The sequence below is a fragment of the Lampetra planeri genome, chromosome 44, assembly GCF_965212315.1.
Source record: "Lampetra planeri chromosome 44, kcLamPlan1.2.h2, whole genome shotgun sequence".
In the NCBI taxonomy this organism is placed as follows: domain Eukaryota; kingdom Metazoa; phylum Chordata; class Hyperoartia; order Petromyzontiformes; family Petromyzontidae; genus Lampetra; species Lampetra planeri.
Genome location: NC_136150.1, coordinates 5,365,056 through 5,381,098, shown reverse-complemented (window position 1 = coordinate 5,381,098; position 16,043 = coordinate 5,365,056). Strand labels below are relative to the sequence as shown.

The following is a 16,043-nucleotide window of genomic DNA, read 5'->3' as shown; positions in this document are numbered from 1 at the left end:
CGCCACCACATTTCCACTCCTCACCCAGTAAAACAACTCAGTACACAGCACCATATAAACAAATTGAGTAAAAATGATGCACTCATCTCAATGCTCACTAGGCTCATTGATGATGGTGATGGCATGCAACCAACACAGATCTGTACGGCGCATGAGAAATGCAAACCGGACAGATTTCATAAGAGAACAGCTCCCTCTAGCGATTATTTTTGTTATAATAAAACACTTCGTATTCAAAAATAGTTGAAAAAGCCTGTCTTCGCCAGGCAAACGTTTTCAATGTATAATAATGAACCTATTATTTTTTTACAATTTGTATCTACGATCAGACACTAACTACTACTAATAATTGTCTTTTTTTATAATAAAAACATTACTAAAAATTATTAACTTAATAATCTAGGCGGAGAAGCTCCTATCTTGTACGGTTTGCAAATTATTCAGATTTGAACATCATAAAATGCGTATTTTTTCGTTCAAACACGCTTGAATCCGAAAAATGTAAAAAACTAAAAAAGACAGAACAATGGTTTTCGCTTTACTTTTATTTGCTCTTTAACACTCTATCAAACGAAAAACCCGCAATCAAATATTTTGAACGGTTCCTAAATTACACTACGCACAAACATGTTTATGGGGCACTTAAATCGAGATTTGGGGGCCTTAAAATGAAAAATCTCGGATTTTCATATTGTTCCTGTTGTCTGTGTCCCAAAAGCTATTTACAAAATTTCATCTTTCTATCTTGGTAAGTACCCTAGAAATTATTGAGACTAACAGATTAAAGTCTTCATTTATACAGATAAATTACGCACCTTTCCATCCGTCTATTAAAGTTGGGGGTCCGTCTTATTATCCTTCAGCGTTTTGTCCACGCTTGTGTATGCGAGCGTGTCCGTGTGTGTGTCTACTGCTGCAGCAGCGTATCCAAGCAGCTTGTTTAGCCGGATAGAGGGAAGAGGCTAAACGGGCACCACACGGGCTGGAGAAGAGATGGAGCTGATGCGGTATGGGAGGATGTGGAGCCGAGTGGACTTGCCGGAGATTGCTACCAGCGATGTCAAGATCGGCCTCTGTGGAGGAGGCTCATGAAGGACGCTGCTACTGGGCAGTTGGAGGCAGTCGCCCGCCAGCAACAACGGAGGGCGGAGGAACGACGCTCACAACAACGTGTGGCGCGCCGGGCTGATACAATACAGCAATTATTTTTGTGGTTTCACGCTTCAACACACCGGTGGGCTTAAGCAGTGAACTATGTCTTTTTTCAACGTGACACTTTTTTTCCGATTGGCCGTGTCGGGTGGTGGAGGGTTACGACACATTTATAAATAACGCGATCTAAACCCAAAAACGTTGATTATGAATATTGGTCGCGAAAGCCTACGTGTCAAACAATACAGCAAGTTGGCACGGTAGGGGGCAGCACAGCTGGTGCATCTGCCAGTAATCTCAAAATCATCCCACGGTTCCCTGGATCAATCCGGCGACCTCCTGTCAGCGAGCCTTTGAAACTTCACGTGGTCTCAAGAGTGCACTTGGCCTGGCACAGGCGCCGTGAACAGCAGCGGCTGTTGTTGTGGGTGTGTGCAGGTCTGTGTAACGTTGACACCGGGAAACAGTTTACGGTGCATCTTTCTTTTCGAAGGGCTTTAAAATCCAAGAGACTGTCCGATTTTAGCATTAAAACAAGTTGTGCGTCCATCGGAGTTTTACAGAAATATTTCCTTTCCGGGCAAGCCAGAGGTTTGGCATTGCCACAACCCTGGGTTCAATCAGATTCTCGGTCGCACAAACCGTGACAGGAATGGGTCTCTCAAGTGCAGCGAGTGGATGGACTTCAGCGTGGTCACGATTGATTTGCAGACTTGCACAGGGGGAACAAATTCACGTAGAAAACCAGACTCGTGTAAAGTGCCATCAAGATTTGAAGCTTTCGTGACTGCAAGGATTCATACTCTTTAGGTTTTTTCGGTAAAGTCACGTAGGTAAAAAATAAAATTAATAAAATAGAAATAAAATAATAAATCACTTATTTTATTTCTTTTCTTAATTTTATTTTTTACCTACGTGACTTTACAGAAAAAAACCTAAGAGTATGTGCCATCAAGAGTTGCTCTGGCCACGATGGCATCTTGAAGACGCTTCCCTCGCCGTCTGCACCCAAGTCACACTGTATGCACCCGGCCTTGTCAGATGAGACGCGATGCTGGTTGAAACCTGGGATAGATTGCCTGCCAATGTCACAGGCATTGTCGGCTTGGGCTGGACAAATTGTGCATTGGTGGTGGCACAGCATTACAAGTTGAACATTATTATTACAAAGACAAATGTTCCCCGTTTAGCCTCTAACAGGCTGTTGGGGCAAGTGCTGCTAGTAGCAGCACCTATTATGGCCGGCACGGCACACAAAGTGGTATTAAGCTTTGGGGGAAAAGTGAAAACACATAAGTGTGTGTGAACACAACAGAATTGTATTAAAGCCATACCATCCAAAAGGTGAACATTTCATGAGGGCAATAGGTTTTTATTTGTTGCAGTACAGAACCACACGTTAGACCCAACGATACGCTCTAGTGCTGCCAATGTGTTTATTATCAGGACACACACCGCTATTGCATGGGTGTTGGCCACGTAAGTCAACAATCAATACGGTGGTGGTTGTTGTTGTGGGTGTGTGCAAAAGTAAGTCGACAACAACAACACGATGGTTCCTCCGCAGGCTCTGCACGACACCCAGGATGCAGCGATTCCAACTTCTCCAGGCGCCATCCGGCGGCGGGGGGAGGTGTGTTATCTGCAAGCACACGCACGGAACAGAGCCGTATCAAGGCACCAACCCCACAGCTGGGACGATCACTCAATTACGATAAATTTAACTTTTAACAGACTTTTTTTCTCGTCATTGAGATTGGCTATTTGTGCCATTGTTTGACCATACTTCACCGGTGCGGATCGGAGCATGTTAACGAGGGCAGGAAGCGAAGACGCGGGAACATAGAGGTACGGTGCAAAGGGATTCTGCTACACTGCCCCAATGTGGGCCACAAGTTCCACGAGCTGACGATGTGCACGTTTAAAGTTTATTTTCATCTATATTTATACGCTTCCTTAGCTTTCCCATACTGTGCACTCCTCTTGTTCTTCGTATTGTTTGCTGTTGTTGTAATTGTCCAACGCGCCCCCACTGGACTATTGTGGAGAAACAAGAACTTCACAGCTGATTAGATTCTTACAGTCCAAATCAAGATTCGGATTCTGACCCGCACCCCGCGTGGGCCCAGGTTGATGCACGGTGGTAGCCCACACACGGCGTTATACAGGCCAAGAACCCTGCTTAGCTTCTGGGATCTGATGCAACTGGGGGGTGGGGTGATTTTAGCCATAAAGGATATCCAATTATTCTGATAAATGAGTCTACGATTCATCAAAGACAGTCTCACGATAAGGCTGGTCAGTTGGGATGTTGGCGATTGTGTACGTGTGTACAGTGGTAAAGTCACGTATAAAGATAAAATAATAAATTAAATACTAGCATACGACGTTTCTATTGCAACACAAGCAATCATTATCAGGTATAAATGAAATAGAAACACAAATCTAGTATACTGAGAAATGGAATGCAATACAACAGAGAGTCAGAAACTAGATTTGTGTTTCTATTTCATTTATACCCGATGATGATTGCTTGTTTTGCAATCGAAACGTCGTATGCTAGTATTTAATTTATTATTTTATCTTTATATGTGACTTTACCGAAAGAACCAAAGAGTAATTCCTGCAGTCACGAAAGCTCCAAATTAAGATTGTACAGTGGAATCTCGGTATACGTCGTTAATTCGTTCCAGAAGGTAGGACTTGTACCGAACATGACGTAGACCAAACTAATTTTTAAATCCTTTATATAAAGTTCACTTGCTTGCTTGCTTGCGCGCTTACGACCATGCAAATCTTTCGGTCGTTTTTTAACCCACTTCCCGTGATCAAATCGAGCTGACATTTTGCACACAGACTCATTGTGCGTGACAATTTATTTTCGTGAAAATTTTTTTCCAAAATTTTCCACTTTTTAGGAAAAAAATGTTTTCATATTTTATTTAAAATACCAATGTGATAAAAATGAAACTCTTACTCAAGAAAAACAGAAATGAATAATAAAATAAAACCGATGCCACGCATATAAAGGATTTATAGTGAAAAACGTTGTTTTTACGGGTAAATTTTTATTCCCACAAAAAATAAATGGAAAGGAAATAATCCGTTCCAGAGTATAAGAAATTATATTTTATATGGCATATTATACATTAATGGGGTTGTATAAACTAATTTAGACACTACTTATTACTAAAATGCATACATAAATTAAAATAAATGCATAAAAAAATAAAAATAAATAAAAATAAAATTTAACATCGCTTGACCCTCATGGTCTTATAGGAAACTTCCTGCCAGGCTTTGTGTATCAGAGTTACACAGTGCACAATATTAAAATGCTCTTTCCGGAACTCTCTGAAAATTCACAGAGAGTTCTAGCAAGGGTTGTGCACTGAACGAGATCTACCGTACAGGCTGACTGAGGAGCGGCGCTTTGTCTCAGTCGTGAGTGGGGTCTACGCGGGTACGCAGTGACTCATCCCGACCCATACAAATTCTAGCAAGCGGCCGTATCCCAAGCAAGACGTCGTATCCCAAGACATTTTTTCTCTCGTCAAAACACGACGTATACCAAATTCGACGTATTTCAAAGCAGTCGTATACCGAGGTACGACTGTATGCTGAATTTCTTTCGCACCGTACGTATCCAACCGTGCTAATCGGAGGTGCGGAAGGAAGGACAACAAACTAGAGACAAAAAGCAGTGATTGTGAAATGTCTGCGATTGTTTGGGTGCAAGAATACATTATTAAAATAACAAACTAAATAACTACAAACAAGGCAACTTCATTCCGAACTACATAACTATGCATATATATCCAAAGCACGCAGTTAATTACTTAAAACGTTTGAACTCACTACGAGACAGACTGCCAAGGAATGTACGATATTTTTAATTATGAAAAAAAAAAGAACAGGGTTTGCCATTTCCGCCAAACTATAGCAGCGTTAAGATATTAAAACACCAAATCGACACCAATTACAAGGTATCAAGCCTGCATTGACCTCACACGCTTGTGGTAATGCACGCAAATAAATGTTTTGACTATTACAATTTTAATATTTGTATTATAGCCTATTCTTCTTTTTCATCATTTTGAAACCGGCAAAAAAAATCCCTTAAAAATATTGAAAATTTCGTCCAAAACAAAGACAAAGATCCCCCGTGTAGCCTGAACAGACTAGTGGGCGTGTGCTGTTAGCGAGCACATATGAAGGCCGGCACGGCACACGAGGGGGTGGGGGGTGGCCGCCACCACCACCACCACCACCACCACGCCAGGCCGCCTTTCTCCCGGAGTAGCGATTGTTTATACACTGCCCCAGGTACTCATTTCAGGCAGAGTCGGCCTAGGGGAGGCCCATGACCGATTGAGATAATCGTCACTGGTGTTGGCCGTGAGCAGGAATCGAACTCGCGGCGACGGGTTCGGAGCCCAGCGCACTAACCACTGCGCCACCCCAAAAAGACAAAGATCCCCCGTATAGCCTTAACAGACTGTAGGGGCAAGTGCTGTTAGCGAGCACCTATGAAGGCCAGAGCGGTACACGAGGGGGTGGGTGGCCAGCACCACGCCCGACCGCCTTTGTCTCCCTAGCGGCGATGTTTACACACCGCACCAGGTACTCATTTGAGGCTGAGTCGACCTAGGGGAGGCCCAGGACCGGTTCAAATAAGCGTCACTGGTGTTTGCCATGAGCGGGAATCGAACCCGGGTCGCCAGGTTCGTAGTGCAGCGCGCTAACCGCTAAACTACCCCTCCCCATGCGCCACCCCAAACAGACACACAAGCGTGCGCGTACACCGGCAGTGTGAATGGATAACCTTGCAATTAAATTATCTTTTAAACTTGTAGTTTGGGGGGGGCGGGGAGGGTGAAGACATAGACCTCGGTCGTCTGTTTTTATTTGTTGCTCATTAAAGTAACCGGGGAGTCCCTGCCGACACGTTTGCGGCCACGCGGGTAAACGGAGTCCCTGACGCTCGGACGAATGGACAGCAGCCAATGAACGAGCAAGGAAATTAGAATTTAAAACCAGCGCGGTTAAATCTAGATTTGAAGCTTTCGTGACTGCAGGAATCCATACTCTTTGGTTCTTTCGGTAAAGTCACGGAGGTAGAAAATACAATTGATCACGACGTTTCGATCGTAAAACACAAGTGGAACTGCTGGATTATATTTTTTTATCTGCCTGAGGACGACCGCTTGCTTGTGTTGCGATCGAAACGTCGCGATTTATTTTAATTTATACCTACCTGACTTTATCGAAAGAACCAAGGAGTATAAGTGTGGTTGAGTTAATACGCAAATCCGTACGAATCCGCTCACGTACATATTGAGATGTTGGCCGACATACATTTTATCAGAAGTTTGGGTTAGATCGCGTACGTATAAATTTCGTAACCCTCCACTATGCGACACAGCCAGTAAGGTTGTCACGTAAACAAAACGTGGCAATTAGTTACTACTTCAGCCCACCGGTGTGTTGGAGAGTAAATCCACAACGTTTACAATTTGAGTAGTACGACGTTTCGCTGGTAATTACATCCAGCATCATCGGGCGATTTGTCAGAATACGACACATTTATACTTACGCGATCCAACCCAATTTTCCACACCGTCTTAACCCTTTCTCCCCATTCCGATGACGTGCGTGATGATATTAAAAAAATTTATTCGGGTTCCGTTTCGATCGAAAATCAAAAGTAACTTTATCGGTGCCGAGGCTCCCACTAGACCATGCGAGAGGGCGTGTGGCACAGTTTTGGCGTCAGCCATCGTAGAGACTGCAGCGTTCGCGTCGCTACGGTTCTGTGGTGAGCACAATGCCTTTCAAAACCACGGCGCTACTACGCCTAAGTAAGATTAACCCAGAGCCGCTTGCACGTTTCCGAGATTCAGTGGTGGACGTGACATCCACCCCCCCCCCCGCAACTTGCAGACATCATCCGAACGGTAAAGGGTTAAATGACCGGTGTTTCATGCGACGCTTTTCTGCAGCGCGCCGCCTATCGCTCTGAGGGTTTGGTAAAAACTGACAGTGCGACATCAAACGTAAAAGGCACCTTTATCGATGGCCTCTCAACTTCTATGTGCTGATTAGATTGGAAGAAAAAAGCCACGTGTTACGCATGCAAGAGGCATTCATAAGAGACATGCATTGATTCAGATATGAGAAAACACGAGATATGCAACGTACTGTAACAGTTCTTGAGTTGTGTGTGCAGCGTCGCCGTTCATTCAAATTCCATTTCTCGCAATAGCCGAGGAATGCGGCGGCGGCAGCAGCCAGGCGATGAATCGGTGCTACCGAAAATTGGCCAAGATCTGTTGCCCTCTCTATGTCAACATGTTTTCAGCCAATTACTTAGTGTTTATATGTGTGGGAGAAAACACGGAGCACTCGGAGGGGGAAAACCCATGCCATGCTGTCAAAAGCGTGTTAAATCGAGTTAACAAACAAGAATTTGAGACGCGTACGTAGACGTGTTTGGATATTCACGAGGATTCCGATGAAAATTATTGTCCAAGAGATGGGCCAATACAAACGAGGCATTACAAATGAGAGAGTACAAACGAGATGGATCGTACTGATAACTCGACACTCACGGGGGCACACGAAGGACGGGCGGTACAATTGGAAACAGAATTCACGGGACACGCAAACACACAAACAAGGCAGGCAGAACACACAAGACATTGCAAGCGAGACAGATAATTAGACGAGTCGGTACGCAAACGGTCGACATGACAGGGGTTTGGAAAGTACGAATGAGAAACGCACATTGCAGAGCGCACACAGGGAAGACAGTACAAAGGAAACGAATTACATAAATGACACGTAAGAAAACACAAAAGTACAGGTGAGAAACACAACGTGAAATGGGACCCATTACAAATTAGTAAGCTCAAAAGAGACGGACAAATATAAGTGACAATTATCACTGAGAAAAGTCCAACAATGAGAGGTACAATGCCCAATGCGCACAGCGTATATGGGCCGGGCTGCTACTCCCCACGCAAACAAACAAGACAGAGACCGGCAAGACAAGCCAATGCCGCTGGGTGTGGCTTACAGGGCGGCAGCGCCAGAGATGATCTCGATGAGCTCCTTAGTGATGACAGCCTGGCGCGTGCGGTTGAACGTCAGAGTCAGCTTGTCGATCATCTCCGCTGTGGACGGGCGACAGGAAACAACCACGACCGCGGTTAACCCACAGACGCGGTTGCACCACAACTGCCGGTTGTATCACAACCACGGTTAAAGAGCCACGGTGAAATCACAACCCCCGGTTACTCTACAACTGCGCTTAATCCACAACCGTGGTTATACCACAACCGCAGTTAAACCAAAACTGCTGGTTATACCACAACCGCTGTTATACCACAACCGCAGTTAAACCAAAGCCACGATTTACCCACCACAACGCCGGGGGACACACACACAGAGACGTGTGGTTGGAACACGAAGACGTGTGGTGGGGTCAAGGAGACGCAGGAGGAGGACACGGAAACGCGAAGGGGACACTACTCACAGGCGTTGTTGCTGGCGCTGTCCATGGCGGACATGCGGGAGCTCTGCTCGCTGCAGGCCGACTCCTTCATGGTGTAGTAGACAAGGTTTACGAGCGCAAACTCCTGGTAGTTGCGCAACACGTCCGCGTCGATGTCATCGTAGATGGTCATGCTCTCTGCGGTGCGACAGCGTCGTTTTGGCGGTCAGCGGGCGAAGGAACGGCGGAGAAACGATTTAAAACGGGGAAGAAAGATAAACGCAAACGCATGGATCACGGAAGGCCTTTTCAACGCGCGCTTGCCCTCGGCAGTGTTTAACATATAATGTCACGATGCCCGATCCACAGATACGAAGGAGACATCACGGCGATGATACACTCCACGACTCCTGCCGCGGTTATTTGTGCTCGACCACCCGAATGTGAAATTGTAGTTGTTGCTCTGTATTTACATCAGCATTTATATGAAATCGCAGAATTAGCGATAACGATGTTATGTTTCAAGCTGCGCAAGGCGGTGGCATCACGTGACGCTTGACGTGTGGCATCGCGAAGTGTGATAATGGCATCAAGGAGAAATCTTTTTTGGGTTGTTTTTTTTGCGACAAGTTTTGGACACTAACCCCTTTAAATCGATTTCAGAGTTGTTTTTTCCTAGGGGCGAGTCCCCAATAGCTACACAAACTTTACCTAAAGTTTTCTTCAAATTGCATCATCTTTACGAGAGTCTTGCTGGACAAACGTATAAATATAAATACAGATGAGCCAGCCGCTTAGTACGCAGCTGATAATTCACTATGTAGCACGATTTTTGTTCCTGGGTAGTAAGTGTTATTTTCTAATTGTCATGCCTCAAAAAAATAGAAAATGGCTATTATTTCCCACAAACTTTGCTTTTGTGATCAGAACTTTACGTGACACAAACGCACACCACGTTTTCTCATTGAAAATAGGCAAATTTCAAAATAGCACTGTCCTGGTCACAATAGCAAAATTCATTTCCTGTACTTTTGAGGCATGAGCAATTAGGAAATAACACTAACAACCCAGGAACAAAAAAAATATATATATTGTTTTGTTACACTGTGTATAATGATACCCTGTATTTATCCAGTAAAGTCACACTAAGACTACCGCGCTGGCATGCGTCCCAATTAGAGGTCGTGCGATGAGTTGATTAAGTCGATTCATCAACGACAAATTGATATCCTTCCATCTTTGTCTTCAATCACCAGGCCACCTTGGAAAACGGTGGCCCGCACCCACAACCTGCCTCTCGGAGGCGGGAAAATCCCCCCCCCCCCCGCGTGACGCGACCGAAATGAAGCCCGGCCCATCACCTCCCGTCCAGCGGCACACAGGTTGAGAAAAGGTGAAAATTTCGTATCTGCGACTCTTTTCATGCGGATCGGTCGAGTAATTGAAACGATCATCGGTAGAAGAATCGACTCCTCTAATCGTTGGGAGAGCCCGGCTCTGTCACAAATGCTCACAAATTCCACCACCACCACCAGCATCGATCCTATTAACCTCCTGACCTCTTACCAGAGTTGGAAATGGTCTCCAGAGAATAGATGGGCTTATTCTCGGTCTTGTACGACACCACTGACCTAAAAAAGAAGTAAGCAAACACAGCGCAAAATTACGCACAGCGTACAAGCGGACGCAAGCGTTCGAGCTGCCACACGGCAGAAAGACCCCAGTGTTACCCCCGAAGCGAAGAAGTTTCACACTCGGGGGAGGGGGGGGGGGATGTTGAGAAGAATGGAATTCGTGCAACGCAGATTGCGGTGTATCTACGCTCGATGTTATCTCCCCTTCCGGCACTCACCGGAAGCGGTTGAAGAACAGGGTCCCCTGGTCGAACTCGAAGCCGCAGTCGAGCAGCTCCTTGGCGATGAAGCTGGCGTCGGCGAAAGAGGGCGGCTTCTTTCCCACCTCGCGGAAAGTCATGTACAGGTGCTTGCCGTGGGTCCTGCACGGACAATGGACACGTACACGCGGGCGTACAGGTGTCGATACTCGTCCAAAGAAATACCGAGGATGTTTATACACACGCGCATACTAGATGTGTGTTCATGAGTATCGGCTCATCAATCGGAATATAATAGAAAATTAGCCCTAGACAAAAGTTTATCTGAACGGATTTTTTTACGAAGGACACGGAAAGTATGACGTCACTGGACACGTCACTCTTATTACATCGCTTCCGCCAAACGTGGCTGTCGCTTGGCATTTGGGCGATGCCAGTGGTGTGTTTGCGCTTTCAATTATTACATCATGCTCATGACCCAAAAAATCCCACAAAAATAAGTCCTAAAAAAAAAATCCCAAGATTTTAAATCCTAACATCATCACTAACACCTACACACCTACAGATGTTGATATACACACATCTGCAGAGTTGTTGTGACACACTTAAATATAAATGTCTTTGTCTTATGACATGACACCAGTAGCATAACTAGAATATAACCGAGCAAATATTATGAAAATGCCAAGAAAACCAAAAGCATCTTAATTGACCCGTGGAAAAAATTAAACGCGTATTTGTAAACTATGCTGCTACTCGTTCACAAAATGCGTCAACTTTGCAGAAAAACGATGACAAACGCCGCATTCGCCGCAAAAATAAGCCAAATAAAACACCTCTGCAGGATGCCGCGCACTTTGTCGCCAATCGACACCACCATGACGTCTTTGCCCTTGGAGGTGAGGTCACCGATCTGGAGCTTGATGGCCTTGGAGATGTTGGAGTGGATGGCCCCACAGAGGCCACGGTCCGACGACATGGCCACGATCACATGCTTGGGCTTCTCCTCCGGCGCTTTGATATCCGCCTTCTCGTACAGGGCTGTGCAAGTCGCGCAACGGCATCAAACAAATTCAGCCGGTGCAGAAACGCGCGGAAGCGAGTCTCTTCCATCACCCGGGACGCGTGAACGTAACCACTTAGCGCCTGCGTTGACGTCCTTTATGACGGGTGCCCCAAACAACGAACTAACTCCGGTAATGGGGAAATCAGTCCGGTCAATATTCGCTTCTTCCCCTTAATGTGTACAGTATTTATTACACTACGTGTTTTTATTTTTAAATAGGTCAAAATCGGACGAATAAAAGTTGGAAAATTAGTTGTACAATACATTTACAGTACTTTGGTCTTTAAAAATATTTTACAGTACAGTATCGTAGATGTAACAACACGACAAAGGTGAACAGTTATTGCTTGACGCTTGGAGAGTTTCAACAGAACAGGTTGGTATGGTGTTACAATACTGTACTGTATTATTAATGTAGAGGTATTATTACGGTTTGATTTTTCTACTATGAAAAGCATTACAATATTTTATAATGATCATTACTAAATTATCAATAGTTTGGGTGCTGTCGGGTGTGGATTTAGTGCTCAAAGTACATCATTTGTCCATTAACGGAGGGTTCACTGTACATACGTACGTGTTTGTGTGTGGGTGTGTGATTCTGCTACTCACTCACCAAGGGCACCCTGGCCGTACGCACGTGCCGGCTTAAGTTCCCGCTCTGCACGAGCATACTTTGCGGCAGACACCATCTTCATGGACTTGGTGATCTTCTGTATGTTCTTGATGGACTTCAGGCGAAGGGAGACTGGGTAACAAGGTGGGGGGTGCATGAGTAACAACGCACATGCAATCAGTCGTCTCCTTATCTCTCTTCTTTCACTACTAGCATGGCAACCGTTCATGAGCTTCATACATTTGTTTTACAAAAGCGCAACCCACGTGTGGAACAATATAATTGAAATTGCATGATGTTCATCTCGATATTGACTCCATCTTAATGCGCTACTTGGTTTCAAAGCCATTTCTTTTCTTAAAGTATATTTTACATGTATGCAAAATGTTTTAACTATAAATGGCCACAAATGCAGAAATAATTTACGTTCGGTTAACGTCAGTTTATTTTGCTTAACCACGTGTGACCAAGGGACCAGAATTTAACGCGTGGGCTTTCACGAACATTATTTTTTTTTTTGGTCAGATCGCATGAATGCAATCGTGTCAGAAAGCCAACACAGCCAATTATAATAAAGGCTGCCACGTGAACAAACGTGTCAATGAGTTACCACTTCGGCACACCGGTGTGTGTGTCTTTTCTCTCTGCCACACCGTCGTGCGGTGACTTTCATCCATCAGCGGCTAGAGCATGACTGATGATAATAACATAGCGTGGGAAGACCTTTATCCAGCAGTGGCCGAACCATGGCCGATGGTAACAGTGACAAATGGCATGGGGAATTCCTCATCCAACAGCGGACAGAGCATGACCGATGATAATAACATAGCGTGGGAAGACCTTCATCCAGCAGTGGCCGAACCATGGCCGATGGTAACAGTGACAAATGGCATGGGGAATTCCTCATCCAACAGTGGCTGGAACAGGGCTGCTGCTGAGGCCAATGACGACGACAAAGTCAATGTATGACGTGCAAAGCTGTACTTACTGTCCTTCAGGGTAGCCATGCTCCTGACTTGGCCACTGCAACGAGCGCACACAAGCACGCATCTTTACTCGCACGGCTCATTCGTTTTATGCAGACACCGCACGTAATTTGCAATCGTATTGCACTGCATTGGACAATGCCATTACTGTAAAGTGTCTAGATGCGACCACGTTTCAAGACGCTAGGCAGAGACGGCGGGCATTTTTTTTTTCGGAAAGATGGGCAGTGGAAAATATTGACGTCTTGAGCCTGGATTTGAATCGAGCAAAATTCCTGATCAAAGTAACTATGAACACCCCAACCCCAGATTGCATTACCAATAACCCCCTGAAGGACACAAAGATCCCCCGTGTAGCCTTAACAGACTGTAGCGGCGATGTTTACACACTGCACCGGGTACTCACTTGGGGCCGAGTCGACCTAGGGGAGGCCCAGTACCGGTTCAGATCATTAATCGTCACCGGTGTTGGCCGTGAGCGGGAATCGAAACCCGGGTGGCCGGGTTCTTAGCGCAGCTCAGCGCTAAGCGCTACACTACCGCTCCCCACCACTGAAGGACACACGAACAGACGCCTGACATTGCTCAATATCCGACAGCCCGCAGGGGTCGGCAACTTACGACTCATGAGCCGCATGCGGCTCTTCAAAGACTGCGGGCTTCGTGATCGTGATTTTAATTAAGGAGCACACCGCCGTCTCGTATTCTCCGCACAATGCATTGCGGGCTCTTGAAATATTGCGGGGGGGTTTTTGTTGTTGTTGGGTGTTGTTGTGTGTTTGACCGAATTCGAACAAAAACATGTCTCATCTTCATCATTAGACCTCATTTGCCAGTATCAAAATATAATAATAGGGTTTTTCCCCTTTTTTAATAGTATTATTATACCTCCTTTGCCAGTACCAAAATATAATAATAGGGTTTTTCCCTTTTGTATTATTATGATATTTTGGTACTGGCAAAGGAGGTATAATGATGTAGATGCTCACCCCGAGCCCTCGTTACTTTGATAGTGAATTGTCTTTGAGCTGTGCGCCTTTTGGCGTCCTCTGGTCGAACACCAATTGGGTCGAGGCTCAAAAGAAAGCTGTCTCTGGTGTGGACTAATCAGTTTCAAGGACAATGCATGTATTATCATTTGGAGTTTTTTTTTGCATTTTGACGGCAAGTATTGTGGTTAATGCAGTAACATGAATCTTTGTTAAAAGGTTTCAGTTTTGTTGCCAGAAAAAAGGGGATAACCCCTATTATTATGTCTCATCTTATTATTTCGGTTTCCGATCACGTCCCCTCCACTGAGACAATGGCAACTGAATAATCACCGGGGGTCATTAATCTGTGTCAGCCACCCGACTTCAGATTCCCCGGCCAACTAACATCGAGTGGCGTGTGACATCTCCCCGGGGCCCAGATCTCCGACCCACCCCTCCCCACCTTGACTTACCCGCACTGACCAGCGCGGTGAAGTATGTTCGAACGACCCCATGACTGACACGACGAGGGGGGAGGGGGCGCGTCTTCATCCAGCAGTGGATTGAGAATGGTTCGCTATAGTTTGTAGATCCCGGCAAGTTGAGTGCCTTATCACCACTAAGCTCAAGTCCCCTTGACGTGAGGGCAAAGTCAATGTAACCTCAACGCTTGAATCAACCCAACCGCACGCAAAGTGTGACAATTGCAAACAAGTGCTGCTGCCGGACAACGATGTAGCCGTAGTTCGATTGTTTAAATTTTAATACGGATTAAACGTTCCCCTAATTAGTACAAATCGCTAAACGTGTCCCGAAGCGCTCTTTACATTTCCAACCACGCTTAAGCAACCTCTGACTCGTGCCTCGCTTGCTATTGGTCCAATGAGCATCACGTGTGCCAAACGCACCAACCCGCTGCGAGCTTCCGCCCATCGCGTCTACCAAATCTGAACGGCGGCTCGCGGCCTACCCGCGAAGGCTTTAGTGCTTAAACCGGTGGCAAAGCGCTCCGCAACTTTAAAAACAACCAAAAAAACCCCCACGAACGAGGAGCCGAAGCTCGCTCTTCGCCCGGCGCGCGACGCCGATCTAAACACCGCCGGGGACTCTCACCATTGCGGCTGGAAGACGTGCAGCGAGACGCGGGAGAACATCTTTGCCCAAGCAATGAAGGTCAACTCACGAGCCGAGGACCAAGAACACCCTCAGCCCCTCCCCCCCTCACTGACGCCTGAGAGAAGCCCGCGTCTGATTGGCGGAGAGCGCCTCATAATTTAATTTATGCGACAGATTGCACGCGATCCTCTGCCAGGGGGAAATGGGCTTATTTCATTGGTTGAGAGCGGCATAATTTATGAAACATAGGCAATGGCAATATTTCATTGGTTGAGAGCGGCATAATTTATGAGTCAAAGGCAATGGGCTTATTTCATTGGTTGAGAGCGGCATAATTTATGAGCCAAAGGCAATGGCAATATTTCATTGGTTGAGAGCGGCATAATTTATGAGCCAAAGGCAATGGGCTTATTTCATTGGTTGAGAGCGGGATAATTTATGCGATAGATTGCGAGTGTTCATTTGCCAGGGGGAAATAGGCTTATTTCATTGATTGAGAAAGGGGTAATTTATGAGACAAGAGCAATGGTCTAATATTATTTGCGATTTAACAGGATATAATACATACGCGATATATATACCGTCAAACTCTCACACTACACGCTACAATTGGTTTAAAAAAGAGTTTCCGTATGCGTGGACCACTTAAAAATATATAGGCGGACACCACTTCGAAGTCACGTGTTGTATACCGATGACGTCAGCAAGCCCCAGCCATCACCTCCCGTCCAGCGGCACACGCCGGAAGAAATACCCCAAATGTAAACATTTCTCATCATCCAAATAGTCGAGTAACTGACGTTCCTT

The 16,043-nt window shown here is 45.7% G+C and overlaps 1 protein-coding gene across 3 annotated transcripts; it reads right to left on the bottom strand.

The window, feature by feature from the left end:
* Positions 1-2,503: 2,503 nt before the first annotated feature.
* Positions 2,504-15,474, bottom strand: ATP5F1C (ATP synthase F1 subunit gamma). Of its 3 annotated transcripts, XM_078614534.1 has the most exons (10): positions 15,234-15,359; positions 13,152-13,186; positions 12,164-12,295; positions 11,318-11,522; positions 10,500-10,643; positions 10,214-10,278; positions 8,690-8,845; positions 8,231-8,327; positions 7,220-7,249; positions 2,504-2,794 (listed from the first exon to the last, which is right to left on the bottom strand). In XM_078614534.1, the coding sequence occupies exons 1-9, from the start codon at positions 15,272-15,274 to the stop codon at positions 7,243-7,245; spliced, it is 882 nt and encodes a 293-aa protein (XP_078470660.1). In that variant the 5' UTR covers positions 15,275-15,359; the 3' UTR covers positions 2,504-2,794; positions 7,220-7,242. The 3 variants fall into 3 exon arrangements, with proteins under 3 accessions (XP_078470660.1, XP_078470661.1, XP_078470662.1); XM_078614535.1 differs by lacking the exon at positions 7,220-7,249 and having other exon boundaries at positions 15,234-15,474; XM_078614536.1 differs by lacking the exons at positions 2,504-2,794; positions 7,220-7,249 and having other exon boundaries at positions 8,227-8,327.
* Between the last annotated feature and the right edge of the window lie 569 nt (positions 15,475-16,043).

Coding starts and splice junctions, on each gene's coding strand:
- ATP5F1C (XM_078614534.1), bottom strand. CDS start 15,274: ATGTTCTCCCGCGTCTCGCTGCACGTCTTCCAGCCGCAATG. Junction 13,187..15,233: donor CACGTCTTCCAGCCGCAATG/GTGAGAGTCCCC, acceptor CGCTCGTTGCAG/TGGCCAAGTCAGGAGCATGG. Junction 8,328..8,689: donor CAGCGCCAGCAACAACGCCT/GTGAGTAGTGTC, acceptor GCCCGTCCACAG/CGGAGATGATCGACAAGCTG.